General features: G+C 50.3%; 1 protein-coding gene across 1 annotated transcript in view; it reads left to right on the top strand.

Annotated features, from left to right (window-relative positions):
- The first annotated feature begins 893 nt into the window (after positions 1 to 893).
- AMOTL1 (angiomotin like 1) overlaps positions 894 to 13,475 on the top strand; it is a 61,283-nt gene continuing 48,701 nt past the window's right edge. The window contains exons 1-2 of the mRNA XM_055802560.1: positions 894 to 1,004; positions 12,521 to 12,667. Coding sequence (XP_055658535.1) covers positions 962 to 1,004; positions 12,521 to 12,667 — 190 coding nt within the window. The 5' untranslated portion in view covers positions 894 to 961. The remainder of the gene's footprint in view (positions 1,005 to 12,520; positions 12,668 to 13,475) is intronic.

Below are 13,475 nucleotides of genomic sequence, written 5' to 3'. Positions count from 1 at the left end.
GGGGCAGTGCTGGGAAAAGGGTGCAGAGGGACTGTCCAACGCAGCCCATCCCCACAGGGCTGCAAGGGTGGGGACAAAGTGCAGTGCAGACACCCGAGGAGCTCTCTCACCGTTTGCCCTGTGCCAGGCCCTCGGCGGCAGGGCTGAGGAGACGAAGCCGTTGCTCACTCCAGCCCTAATGAAGACGCACCCTGGGGAGCTGCCGGGCCAAACTGCAAAGAAATCCCGAGCTGACAAATGGCGTGTTTGCTGTTACCACAGCACTCGCGTTTGGGGTCGGCTGTAAATCCCTTGACCTCGAGGGGTACGTGCACCTGCTGCTCACCTGAGAATGTGTGATGGAGCGGGTGGGCAGCGGGGGAAAGGGTCTGCGTTTGGGAGTGGGCAACTGCGTTTAAGCACGGGGAGCTGCCCCAGCTCCACACTGGCTCGACCCGGCCAAGTCACTCCCCAAGCAGCCCCCCACTGCCCCCGGTGCAGGGAGGCAGCTGCAGCCCTGGGAGGCGGGGGTGTGCCCGGTGTTCGTGCACGGGTTTGGGACGCGGGGTGACCCCTGTCAGCTGTCCTGCGCGGCGTGGGGTGGGATTCGGGGAGCCTGTGCTGGTATCTAGGGGGGGATTTAGGTCCCAAGCGCTCCCAGGCGTGAGGCGGGGGGGGCCGTGTCGCCACACGGGTTCAGCCCCGGGGGCATCCAGGTGGCTCCGTTCGGGGCTGCGAGGCTCCAGCAAAGCCCGTGGCCGGCCCTGGCGAGGGGTCCGGCCCCCCGTGACCGCGGCCAGCCCCGTAGACCTGACGGCAGGCACCGGCTGCCGGGCCAGCCCCCCCCGCGCCCGGGCGGCGCTCGCCCCCTCCCCCGGGAGGTGCAGGCCCCGCCCCGCCCCGATCCCGCCCCCCGCCCCCGCCCCGCCCCGGCCCGCGGCGGCCGGCGGTGCGCGCCTGGGGGCGGCGGGGAGCGGCGCGGATGGCCAAGGTGCTGCCGGGGGCGGCGGGGCGCGGAGCCGGAGGTAACGGCGGCGGGGCGGGGGGGCGGGGGGTCTGCGCGTCCGTCCGTCCCTGCGCGCGGTGTGCGCCTGTGTGTCAGCGCACAAGTGCGTGTCTGTGCGCGCCCGTGTGCGTGGGAGCGCCTGTGCCTTTGTCCACGTGTGCGCCGGGGAGCGCACCGGCGTGCGGAGCGCCGCGGGGGGGGCGCCGCTGCGGGCTGCCCCTGCCCGCACACACCCGTGCGTGCCGCGGGCGCTGCGGGGGGGGGGCCGGGCCGGGCCGGGCCGGGCGGCGATCGCCGCTGCCCGGGGCCGCGACCCGCCGCTTCCGCGGGACCTGCCCGCTGCTCCCCGGGCTGCGTGGGGAGCCCCGCGGCGTGGGAGCGGGGCGAGCTTCCCCGTGCCCCGGCCCGCCGCCCCGCCCGGCCGCGCAGCCCTGCCGCCCGCCGCCGGCCGCTCCATGTTTCCCTGAGCCCGCCCCGCGTTACTCCTGCGGACTGGCTCCGCTGCGGGCCGGCGGGGCAGCCGGCTGGGGCAGCCCGGGGCTGGCCCGGCGGGGGTGCCGGCCCGGCGGGGGTGCCGGCCGTTTGTTTGGGAGGGGGCTCCGGCTCCCGCGGGGCAGGGCGAGGCGAGCGGCCGGCCCCGCGGGGGGAGCGTTTCCAGCTGAACCCGCCGCGGCCGCTTGTGTTTCCGCAGTAGCGATCGCGGCGTCCCGGCGTGTCCCGCCGCGCCGGGCTGTCACCGCTCGGCCCGGCCCGGTGGAGCGGCAGCCCCGGGGGGGCCCGGCAGGCGCAGCCCCGGGGGGCGACCCCCCAGCCCGCCTCTCCGCCGGGGACCGGGCGAGCGCGGTCGCGTCCCGCTGCGGGCGGGGGGCCCGCCCCGGGGAGCGGTTTCTCACGTTGCCGTGGTAGGGGGATGGCGAGGGGGAACTTCTATATTTCACCTTCCCAACCCTGCAGGGAGAACAAAGATAAACTCCTCTTTTTAAAACCAAAGAAAAGAAAACAAAAAACAAACACAAACCCCAGCATTGAAAGAAGAGAAGAAAAAAGAAAAAAAACCACGTGAATTTAACCCAAATCCTCCAGCCAGGTTTGGTGATTCGTAGTTTTAAATACAGGAAGGTCGCCGCTTGGTCTTTTTCCTCTTTCGATGGAAAGAGTTTTGTGGGTTTTTTCCCTTTTTTTTTTTCCCTTTCCTGGTGCTGTGCGGGCGCCCCGGGAGCGGGGAGCAGCTGCCCGCCCAGCCGGCTGCGGGCCCTTAGCGGGCACCCGCTGCGCTCAGCGTTTTGTCTTTTTTTTTTTTGTCTTTTTTTTTTTTTTTCCCCTCCTATAAAAATAAGCCTAAAAAGCTTTCTGAGAGAGGGGTAGCCGTGAAGATGAGTCCCCTGATTTTTCCTGTGTGTCGCTAACTGGCAGTGCTGTTCTAGCTCACACGTGAGCATGGAGATATATATGTATTTCAGATATATGTATATATTTACATATATAGAGAGATATATAAAATAAGTGTAGGTATATGGTTATCTATTTTTAATATGTCTGTATATGTATGTGCATGGCACTTAGGGACGTGGTTTGGCAGTGTTAGCTTAACAGTTGGACTCAATGATCTCAAGGGTCTTTTCCAACCTGGATGATTCTATGATTCTGTGGTTATGACTGCATATATATTCTATATATAAAAGTATAAAATATGCTACATAAGTTTTTGTATTTTTATGTGTGTATATATAAAACATGTATTTTTTTATATGTATGTAGTCAACGCTAATGGGCAGAAAAGCTCTTTAAAGGGTCCTGTAAATACCTCTTGAAACGATGCCGGAGTGGTGAGGGCAGGGAATATCGGGTGGGTAAGAGCTCATCATAAAACCCTCTCCAGGGCTGTGCTGGGTGCGTGCTGTGGCCCTGCATGGAGGGGCCACATCCTGCCCAACCTTCCTCATCCCCAGCCCCGACTGGAGCAGTGGTGTGAGGGGATGAATTTTGGGGCGCTGGTTTAGGTTGTTAAATAGGGAAGGATGTGCCCCTCCAGCACTGCTTTGACTGGGCCCCTCAGTTTCCCCAGACTGTGTGGGGCTGGCAGGAGACCCCCATCACCTGCATGTCTGTCCTCTTCCTCCTCCATCCTGATGCCTATCACTTCCCTTTGCTGTCTGCCAGCATTTGGCACAGAGAGCTTTGCTTTTCCTTTTATTTTGGAAAGCACTTGGCTGCTGGAGGAGGGCGGCTTTGACCCAAACAAGCACGTGCTGCCTCTCTGAAGCCCCGATGCCTGCAGGATCAGTGGCTGCTCTCACTTACTTTTCATTTCCATGCACGTGTGACATTGTGGACGAGCACAGAGACAATTCCCAGTGTCCTGGCCCCACACAGCAATCTGGACCAAAGCCTCTGCACATCAGCGTACTGGATGGAGGAATTGATGCATGGATGCAGCACCGGTGCTCCTCTGCAAGGGAATGGTGGCACAGAGCTAAAAGCATTACGTTTCTCCAGTGAAGAGAGACTGAAGGGGGTTTGTAGAGATCGCAGCAGCAGCCCCAGGAGGGATGTACGTGGAGCTGTTTGGGGGCTCAGGCTCAGCTGGACTGTTGGGATGCATGTAGATTTTTCAGGACAATGTGGAGATAGACGTTACTGCTGATCTTTGTAGCTTTCTTTTGGGAAACAAAAGGCTGATGGTCCCCGGTGCCATGTTTTCTAACACCGATAGGCATATAACTCACTTTAAAGGCCAGATCTGGTATAAATGTTATTCAATACTAAGGTGAGAGTACGTGCCTTGAACAGCCTCCTTGTCCTGGAAACCATTAGGAGGGTGGCTGCGTACTCAGGTTTTCACACAGAGACTATCTGCTAATGTAATAGTCCCTGTGGAAACTGTAGTGCTCGGGAATATTTTGTGGATTTGGGAAAAATCCCAGGAGGATTTTTGGTTTCATACAGCAATTGCTTTTTGGCAGCTTTGGGATAGATGTAATCTGGTTCCCATTTGCATCCTGAATTTTTAAATGGAACAGCCTGCCTTCGGCTCAAGGCAGAAGTAGAAATAGATGGAAGTAGGTAGAAAATAATAGTAATAACAACAACATCACTTCTAGAAAAAACCAAAACTGTTAGGGCAACTTTTGTATTGAAATGTTGCATTTATAAGCGTATCTGTTCTTTTTTGGTCCTTTCAGTGACTTTTCCAGTAGATGGGATGTTGCTGTGCATGTAAATCTGGAGTAAATCTGTAGAAGCTGGTGAAATCACTCTAGATCTGGACCAGCACATGAGAGCAGTTTTACCTCACAGTGATGTGTATCCTACGTGTGACAGCAGATTTTGTGTTTGGTGGCCTTGCCCATGGCTATGTGTGGCTGTCCCTTTCCCCACAAGCGTCTGTACTGTGTCTTGAAGTCGTAGCGGGTCATTCTTGTGCGAGCCAGGCGATGACAGCCAGCATACATCGAGGCAATGCCTTTCGAGGAGCGGAGTGATCTGTAGGGGGGTGCCACATCTCAGGAAAACATGTCGTGGGATTAAATAATTGAGCAGTACTTGGGATTATCTGTTCTGACCATATGGTTTAGCACAGATACAAATGTGCTTTAGACAATAGTGACTTAGGTGACCATGGCTCAGTATGGAAAATAATGACATTATTTTAATGTAATGAATGATTCCATGAATTAAAATGCTTTTAGTGAAATCAAGTCTCCATTTAAGACTTAAACCAACTGAAGTAATTAAAATACTGTTATTCCTCTGCCCTCCCTCCCCAACGTGTGTGTTATGAGCACGTATTTCAGTGAAGTCCCTTCTGGGCTGAGGGATGCCACATGGGTCCCCTGAGGCGCCTGCAGGGCAGGAGGCACCCAGGTCCCCCCCCTAGGGAGGTGGTCTGGGCTCCTGCATCCCGCAGAGGCGCGGAGGTACTTCTTGGCAGGATTCCCCCTCGGGATGGCTACCCGGGGTGGGCAGGGGGTCCCTGCCAGGGACATGTCTCGTCCCCAGGGATGTGTCCCCCTGCCTGAGATGTGCATCGGTTTTGGGCCGTGTTCGAGGTGACAGTTCCACGCTATTGGCCGTTACTGTGATTTTCCCTGTTCTAACTCTGAGCTCAGCCATCTGGGAACAGGGACTAAAAGCAATTATCTTGTTAGCACTTCTGTGTATAATACCTGTATTAAATTTCTGTATTTTAAAAGTGGCTGAATATAGATGGTGTGTAATGATTTAATAATGGAAGGCTCATAATTTTAATATATATTCTGGTGGGAAGAAGCTTTAATTTCTTTTTGCTTTAGACATGACAATAATAATGCAAAGGCTCTGCTCGGTGTAGGGTTACCACAGCAGGTTTTCACATGGATCAAATGAAGAGCTGTGGATCCTTAGCCTGTGGTTTGTTGCCTGTGTTAAAAAAAAATGGAAAAGCTCTAGAAATCTGAAGATCTATATGATAGAGTTCAATGCCTGCATTTTCAGTTAGAGAGTACTGTACAGTCTTTGTACTATTTTTGTTCTGTCCTTATCCCAGGCTCCTTTGTACGCTGCAAGTTTGTGGGAATGACTCAGGGAGAAAGCTATTTAACCTAAAGGACACCATGGGCAAAAAAAATAGATGCATAAAGAGCGATGTCAGTGGCTGCGACCAGGCACTAAGAAGAATATTTTTGTGTATCTGAGGAAGAGGATCCTGAAACCTCCTCCAAATGGGACAAAAAAAAATAATTGTCTTCTTCAGATGCTGTTTGTTCAGTTTGAGAATTTTACAATATGGTTGCTTGCAGTAATGAGGAACTAGCTGAATGATCCACAGTCCTAGGTCCTGTTTCACTTCTGGTTAATTAATGGAAGGGCTTAAATATCCAAGTGACAGGGATCATGCCAGTGCTTTTCTGTAATGTGATCGTTTTTAAAAGCAGTAAGTACAGCAAAGTTAATCATAGCTTAAACTCCTGCTTTGCGAGTGTCTTCTCTGTATGTTGTAGCTGATCGATTTATGATAATATTTTTATTTCCTCCAATGGAAAAAAATTTTCATGATGAACTTTTATCTTGGATATTTTTTATGGCTTGGAAAGCAGAATTTATGGCGTAGTGAAAATGTCTGCAGACTGTTTGCTGTGCTGACAAGTGGCACGGCTGTAGCAGAAGCGTTGCCTCACAAGCTCCATGTCAGCCTTTGTATTTCACTTTTACGGAATGTCTTCCCTTACTTTCAGCTCTGGATAATGCTCACTCTTTTATCGCAGAGCAGCAATGCTGACACGAGTCATCATTGTGCCACTGGCACTTTGATCACAGTAGAAATTTCAATTTTTGATTCAATTCTTTGAACAAATTTAGGCTGGCTGCATATTGTAGACTCAAATGTTATAGCTGCAGAGGCAAATGTATAGCTCATAATATAGAGAGGCCTTGAAAATGCACATATTTGTGGAAGGCCTAGCGCAGCCACCTAAGGAGCATGCATCCCTTCCTCTGTCGGGTTAGTGCCCGGGTAACTGCTCGGCGGCTGGAGGTGTGATGAAAATACTCTGCTTGCAACCTGCCTCTACTCCGGGGGTGAGCCTGGGATGGGGGGGAAACCCCCAGTGGATTATCCTATGTTGTAAAACACGTAACCGTCTGAGATGAAAGAACATCGTTTGCCCCCACAGGCCCGCGCACCTGATTTGCATCGGGAAGGTGGGGAGGCGCGGGCATCGGGGGGGGGATCTCCCAGGCAGACAGATGTGGCTCCGCTCTTCCCTGTATCCATCTGATCTCGTGCCAGGCTCAGGAGCTGCTTTCAAGGCGCCTTTGCTGTGCTTCGCTTGGAGCTTTTTTGCTTGTCTGCTTTGGTTTTTTTTGCTGAGGGGAAGTACGTATGAAAATAAGTGCATGAGGCTGAAGTTTCACAGGAAGTGTTCGTCCTTGTAGGCAGTTAAATTTGGATGTGGTAGCACGATTCCTTGGGAGAGGTGGGGTTTGGTTGCCTCCATTGCCTTTTCCCATTAGTCTTGCTAGTGCTTCCTTTGACGATGCACTTTTTGGAGAATGAAATCACAGTACCGAGGATGGGAGACTCCAGGAGCTCTTCTCGAGCAAGGGAAGAGCACAACATGGATTCTGAAGTTTTCTTCAAGATTTCTTCCCCCAGAGCAGGCAACTGTGGAGGAGGGGGCTCAGTCTGGTGAATCCTGCCAGGCACAGGGGTGAAGCTTCTCCTGGCTCAGATGTGGTAGATCTCCGACTTTCATGTGGGCTACGAGAGGTGCTGCTCGCTCACATCTGGTCTGCATTATGTGGGTTGGATTTCTGTCCTGCAAGATGTTGCTCTGCTCCCGTGAAAATAATATTAGCGATGCTTGTTTAGTCCTCATGGGGCTGAGGAGCCTTGGCAGCAGATGCAAGGCTCCCAAGCAGAATTGCAGGGTGTGAGGGTGAGTCGGCCACTACAGAAGTGACGTAGAGAACTTGTGCATCAGCTGGGGAGCTGATAATGTGAAACCATCACTGATGTCTGCCTGAGCTCCTGCACTTTGTCAGAGCTGGGCCTGCAAAGGAGTCCCAGCACCACTGGAGGAGAGCTGCCGGAGGTACCAAGAGCATCCTTTGTGATGCTGTTGGAAGTGCTGTCTCCACTTTTTGTACCTAAACCAAGAAGCAGAACATGTGAGTTATTTTTTTATGAGCCAAAGGAAACTCAGGTCTTTCTCCCAGCCTTGGGAGAGCCGCATGGCTGGGGTATGGCAACGCCTCTTCAAAACTAAGCTGATGCTTACAAGAGAACGTAAGGTTTGCGGGCTGGGACACACATGCAGGGGCATCCAGCCTCAGTGGAGGGTCTCTGTGACCCATTGGAGGTACTAATGGGTCTGCCCTAGGGAATTCATGGCGCAGCCTTCGGGCAGCCTCTGGGACCCTGGAGTGCTTTAACCGTCCTTTTGTTACTTCCCTTCAATAATTATTTTCCTTTCTTGTTGACCTGAGATTTTTATGCAGCGACAGGGCAGAGAAAATATTTTAAATGTGGAATAAGGTATTTATACTCCTTTCCGGCTTGGCTATGAGACAGAAGGACAGATGTGGGCTTGGAAATGGTGTCATTTTTTTTTTTTTTGTCATTTTTGGACCTCCCTTACAAACCGCAGCGGAGTTTATAGGAAAGTGTAAAGCTGCCTTACCTACTTTTTAATTTCAGATGATTGCTTTGGATGGTATTTGAAACGCCTCAATCTCTTTCAAACCTCTCAGTCGGTAGGGTACAAATTGAAAGAAGAATTTTTGGATGATAACTCTGTGGTTTTGTTTGGCTGGGTGGCTTTTGGGTGGCAGAGGAACTGCACATGACAGCAGCCTGGGCTGTGCTGCAGGCAGCCTCAGAGTGGTACCTGGGTGGGCAGCGGGGTGCAATGTAGAAACTCATCACCTGGGCGCTGGCTTGAGACGTTGCCTCTAAATGCATAATGGGCATTTTTTTGGTGTTTTGCTGAATGCAGAGTAGTGGTACAGTTTGGCTGTAAGAAAACCATCTTCAACTGTTTTTGTGAGGAGGAAATTTGTTTCTTGGGGATGCTGTTATTGCTCTAAAAACATGGTTTTCCTGTACTGTTGCAGCAGTGAGTTTCCTATGAGGTTTTGCTTTAGATCCTTTTCAAAACCAGACTGAAACCACATCAGAAACAGGAAATATTTAAGCATTGCTCCTCTGTCTCTGGTCCTTGCTGACTGTCTGGTGTTAATCTTAGCAAATGATTCATTGAAATAGTTCTGAATCTTCACGTGAGTTACACTGCTATGTAATAAACCTCCAGGATAATACATCTGCTTCTGTACTGTGTAATGCTTGTTTATCTTAAAAAAAAAAAAACAAGAAACCAACAACAAACCAAACAAAACTAATTGGTGTCAGGCAATCACTTAGACGTGGGAGAGTTGGTAGAGATGTAGAGGACTGAACTGGGCCAGAAATGTGACCATGTCCTATGGGATTGGCTGTAAGAGACACTGGATATATGACGATTGAAGATGTGATGTCTATGGACTGGACTGTATCCTGGCATGCTGGGCTCAAGTGGGCTGGACTGGCTTTGGGAGGGGGAGAGGAAAGGGCATAGCACAGCTGGCAGCTGCCTGCAGGCACTTCCTGAGGTGATGGGGTTGGCTCTTCTTGGCAGTGGCAGTGACAAAACACGGGGCAGCAGCCGTGTTTTGGAGCTTAGGTTGTTTGGGCTAGATGTGGATAGAAAGCCTTTCCCCAGGGACACGTCCTTGGTGGGGTGGTGGTCTTTGTCCTAGGTTGCCCTCAACTGACTGCTTACCTGTGGCCCCTGGACATGGCTGCTCTGGTGCCAGGATTCAGTTATAGGGATGAAAATTGTTATTTTGGTGAGCATTGTGGAAGAATGGGAAAGTTTGGGAAAGGAGCAAACTCCTGAGCGTTGGATAGGCACCTTGCACCCCAGCAGAGCTGGGTGGAGCAAAGCCTTTCCCTGCGGAGAGAGGAGCTGGGATTTGGGAGGCTCCTGTGACAGCAAGGGAGGGAAGAAAAAAGGCTCTTGCCTTGCTCCAAATGGCTCATGAGTCTTCACTAAGCATTCAAGTGGTGCATTACTGCCCATGATCTGGATTGTGGCTGTGCGCCAAGCACTGATCTTTCGGCAATCATTATCTGTTTTACACATAAACTGGCTTTCTGTGCCAGCTGCAGCTGACATTTTATTAAAACCTACTGTGAATGAACATAAAATATTTTTACATATTTTTTTAGCATCATAAACCATCATTACATCATTTTACGATGATAAAACATCTACATGTGTACAACAAAGTGCAGTGGTTTCTGTCTGGGTTGGAGCTACTTGGTTTTGACTCTTAATATAAACAGAGTTCAGAAATCGAACAGTTTGGCAGATGCCAGCATTTACCAGTCCTTATTTTAGTAGAATATTGCTTTGCCACAGCCACCAAAGACAAGTGGTTAGGTGAGAATTTCAGCTCTTATTACAGAAAAAATAAGTCTTTAGTTTCCATTTTGCGTCTTGGAAAATTGAAAACATGAGCCAAGCATGCTTACAGACTCAAAATGTAGAAAGCAAGTGTACAATTTTACTTCTTTCTTTTAAATTCTGTTTGGTGAGCAGTAAGGCCAAGCCAGTAGTTGTTGGCTGTTCAAGTTGCCTATAATGCTTGAAGCTGCTTGTCTTTCTTGGGCATGTGGATTTTCTTTGTGTCACCTTAATTCACCTTTTTATTCATAAAACAAGCCTGGGCTCAAAACTTCCTTGCTTTGCACAGAATTCCTGATTCCAAGGCAGGACTGTGTGTGTGTAAGAGCAGTAAAGGGTGTGTTTAATGCTAATCTGTACCAGAATAGGATAATAATGTTGGAAATTAGGGTTCTTGAGATTTTTTTGGGGTCTGTATCGGCATCAGCGCAAATTCCAGACTAGTCTACCATGCTCATTTTCACAAACATATTCAGCTTAGATCTACTCAACTGAGCAATCTTTCCTTCTTACTCTCTAAATATAGATAACTGCCATACGCATTCATGCACAATATGAATGGTAAAGTGATGAATTCATTAACATTTTGTAGAAATGTCTATTTCCTCTGGGCGCAGAAGAAAATAGTATCTTCATGCCTGTAGGGAAGACGGGCTGGATCCTGCCCCCTGCTACCACCCTGCTGCTCTGCTCCATGCAGGGGCTTGATGTTAGTGATGACCTGTAAGGAGGAGAGCAAAGCAGTTTCCTTGTGTAAGATATGCCAGTGAGCCCACAGTTAGCCGAGCACAAACCAGGCAGTCAAGATTAATAAATCCAGGTCATCCATGGCTGATGTTTTTCCCCGCAGAGCAGGGGGCTGCAGGTCCCTATGCTCATGGGCTTCCTGCCCCACTGGGGTGGGCAGATGCCCCGCTGGGATGGATGGGCACACCACTGGTGCCACTTTGAGCCCTCCACCTCCTGTTCAGGCGAGCCCCTTGGCAGTGGCCGGTGCTGGAGGTTGATGGCCATTCCCTTAGTCTAAAACCTATGGCAGTGGAGAGTGATTCTGCTGTGTCCCTGCTGCACCAGGGTATTCAGGTCCAGGAGATGCTCAACTCCAAGGTTTGGACCTCAGAGAGCCTTCTTTTCACAAAAATTAGGTAGTGCTCAGAAAAATAAGTAGGAATCAGAAAATCATAGAATCATAGAACAGCCCAGGTTGGAAGGGACCTCAAAAGATTGCCTGGTCTCACCTTTTGTGGGAAGGGGAGCCTACATGAGATTATCTAGCACCTTGTCTCGTCGCATCTGGAAGACCTCCAGTGATGAATACCCTACCATGCTCCCGGGGAGGTTGTTCCAGTAAATTATTGTTTTCACTGTAAAAATACTATTTCTTATATCAAGATAAAACCTCTCTTAGTGCAACTTGTACCCATTGCCACTTGTCTTCTTCATGTAGCTCTTTGTGAAGAGAGAGCACCTCTGTCCTCTTTACGGCCACCCTTTAAGTACTGGAACACTGTGATGAGGTCGCCCCCCCAACCTTCTCTTCTCCAGGGAGAAAAGAGCTAACTCCATCAGCCTTTCCTCATAGGGCAGGTTTTACAGCCCTTTGATCATCGTTGTGACCCTCATTTGCACCCTGTCCAGTCTGTCGGCATCTTTCCTCAGTTGTGGAGTCATGCCGATGTCACTCCTGTTTTGATTTGTGAGATCAAGCCAGTGTCGCTTCTGGCTTAACACTGCTGTGATGCATTTTGTGTGACTTTGTTAAAACAAGCAGCACTTGAGAAAGCCACCCCTGTGAGCAGATTTAGGATGAGCCTTGTTGCTTGCCAGGAGAGCTTGTTCTCACTCACTGATTGTGAAAGGGGCTGGGGGACTAGTCCAGCCGTTGATGTCTGTGGGATGTTGGAGCTTGGGCGTGCGGCTCCTGTGCAGTCGGTCTGCCAGACACATTCCCATGGCCCTCTAGCTACGTCCTCTCCTTACCATATTAAGAACATCTGTACAAAGTGATTTATAAACTCTCTCCTTTGATAGTGTTGGCTGTATTTTGTGTCTCAGCAGTTTTCTGTATTGCTGAACTATTATTCATTAGCAGATTTTGTGGTAAAGCCTTTCCCAGACTTTAGCCCTATTGATTGTGTGGCTGGGTCCTCACCTATCCTTCTTTCCTTCTTTTTACCCACTACCTCTTCCAGTTTTATGCTGGCTCTGTTAGCTTCATGTCCTGGGGCCATGCCTTGATTCGTAAGCTTGTCACTTGTCACTGTGAGCCCTTATAAGCCTTGCTTTGTACCTAAACTGGAGACCTTGAAGGCCAGGCAGGGTTGGTACATGGAGCAGCGCTGATGGCTTAGTGGCTGCCTGTTGTTCCTCAGAGCTAATGTGTTATTTGGGTGGTGAGAACAGAAGAGGTGGATTGTGCAGTGGCCTCAGTAGGGCTTCTCAGGCCCCTAGCCATACTCAAAATTTTTTTGGACTTCTGTCGTAAGTCACAGCTTTATATTTTGTCATTCAAGCGGTTTCGTTACTGATAGCCCATTCTTCTTTCTAACAGGCTCCACATCTGTTTGTTACAAGCCTACCAGCCCAGTCCAGGTACTGGAAGACACTGGCTTTCTTTACCAGGATCACCAGTTGTTTGCTGGCAGACATGAAGTTTCTCCACTAACAGCTGAAGCGATCAGTGCCAAAGAAAAAGCTGGTAAGTGCATGGCCACACTTCCATATGAATCCACCACATTTAACTTTCAGGATTTTCCCAAAGCATGAATTGAGCAGTTTAGACCATTTACAAATAATATTTATGGAGTTGAAGGCCAGCTTCTCATCCTTGGTAGAGCCAAAGGGGAGTTACCTTTCACTTCAGCATCGTGACCAGCTGTCACTGGTCAGCTGTGCTTGTGGAGGATGCTGCTTGTCCTTCGGGGCATGGCTGCTCTTCCCTACGCAGCTGGACTGAGGTCCGTGGCTTTTTGCTGATGGAGCAGGACCACAGGCACCCTGTGGAAGGCTCACTGTGGCTGATCCTTTTGAAGCTCGGTAATAGGCAACTAAAGCACATCTCCCAAGTACAAGGATGCTAACAGGTGACTAGTGCAGGAGTGGAAATCCTTCTATATATGATAAAGAGCTGTCTTTACCATGTGACATTGGCTTTATCCACTTTCCTCAGGCTTATCGCAAGCATGATATAACTGGACTGTGAGCTTTCTGGTATGTTAGGGAGCCTTTTATTGCATGTCTGCAAAAATTGCCAGTGTGGTGAGGTTTCGGTGTGCTGATAATGTGCATAGAGCAGTAACAGTTTGCTGTAACTGCAGGGACATATAAAGTAGGTGAGTACTTGGTTGTTGTGCAGACAGGTAGATGGAGAGGTGTGCGTCTGTGCATCTTGCTGGGTCAAACACTGGCCCAGGGAGCTGACAGACCCTCTAAAAGCTGTAGCCCTCGTGAGTCAGGCTGGCAGGCAGATAACATCTCAGGGAAAGCAGGAGAGGTGTATCTCATAG

This window comes from Falco peregrinus, chromosome 4, assembly GCF_023634155.1.
Source record: "Falco peregrinus isolate bFalPer1 chromosome 4, bFalPer1.pri, whole genome shotgun sequence".
Lineage (NCBI taxonomy): Eukaryota > Metazoa > Chordata > Aves > Falconiformes > Falconidae > Falco > Falco peregrinus.
Note: the sequence above shows the minus strand (reverse complement) of the source record. Positions and strands in the feature narration are given on the sequence as shown.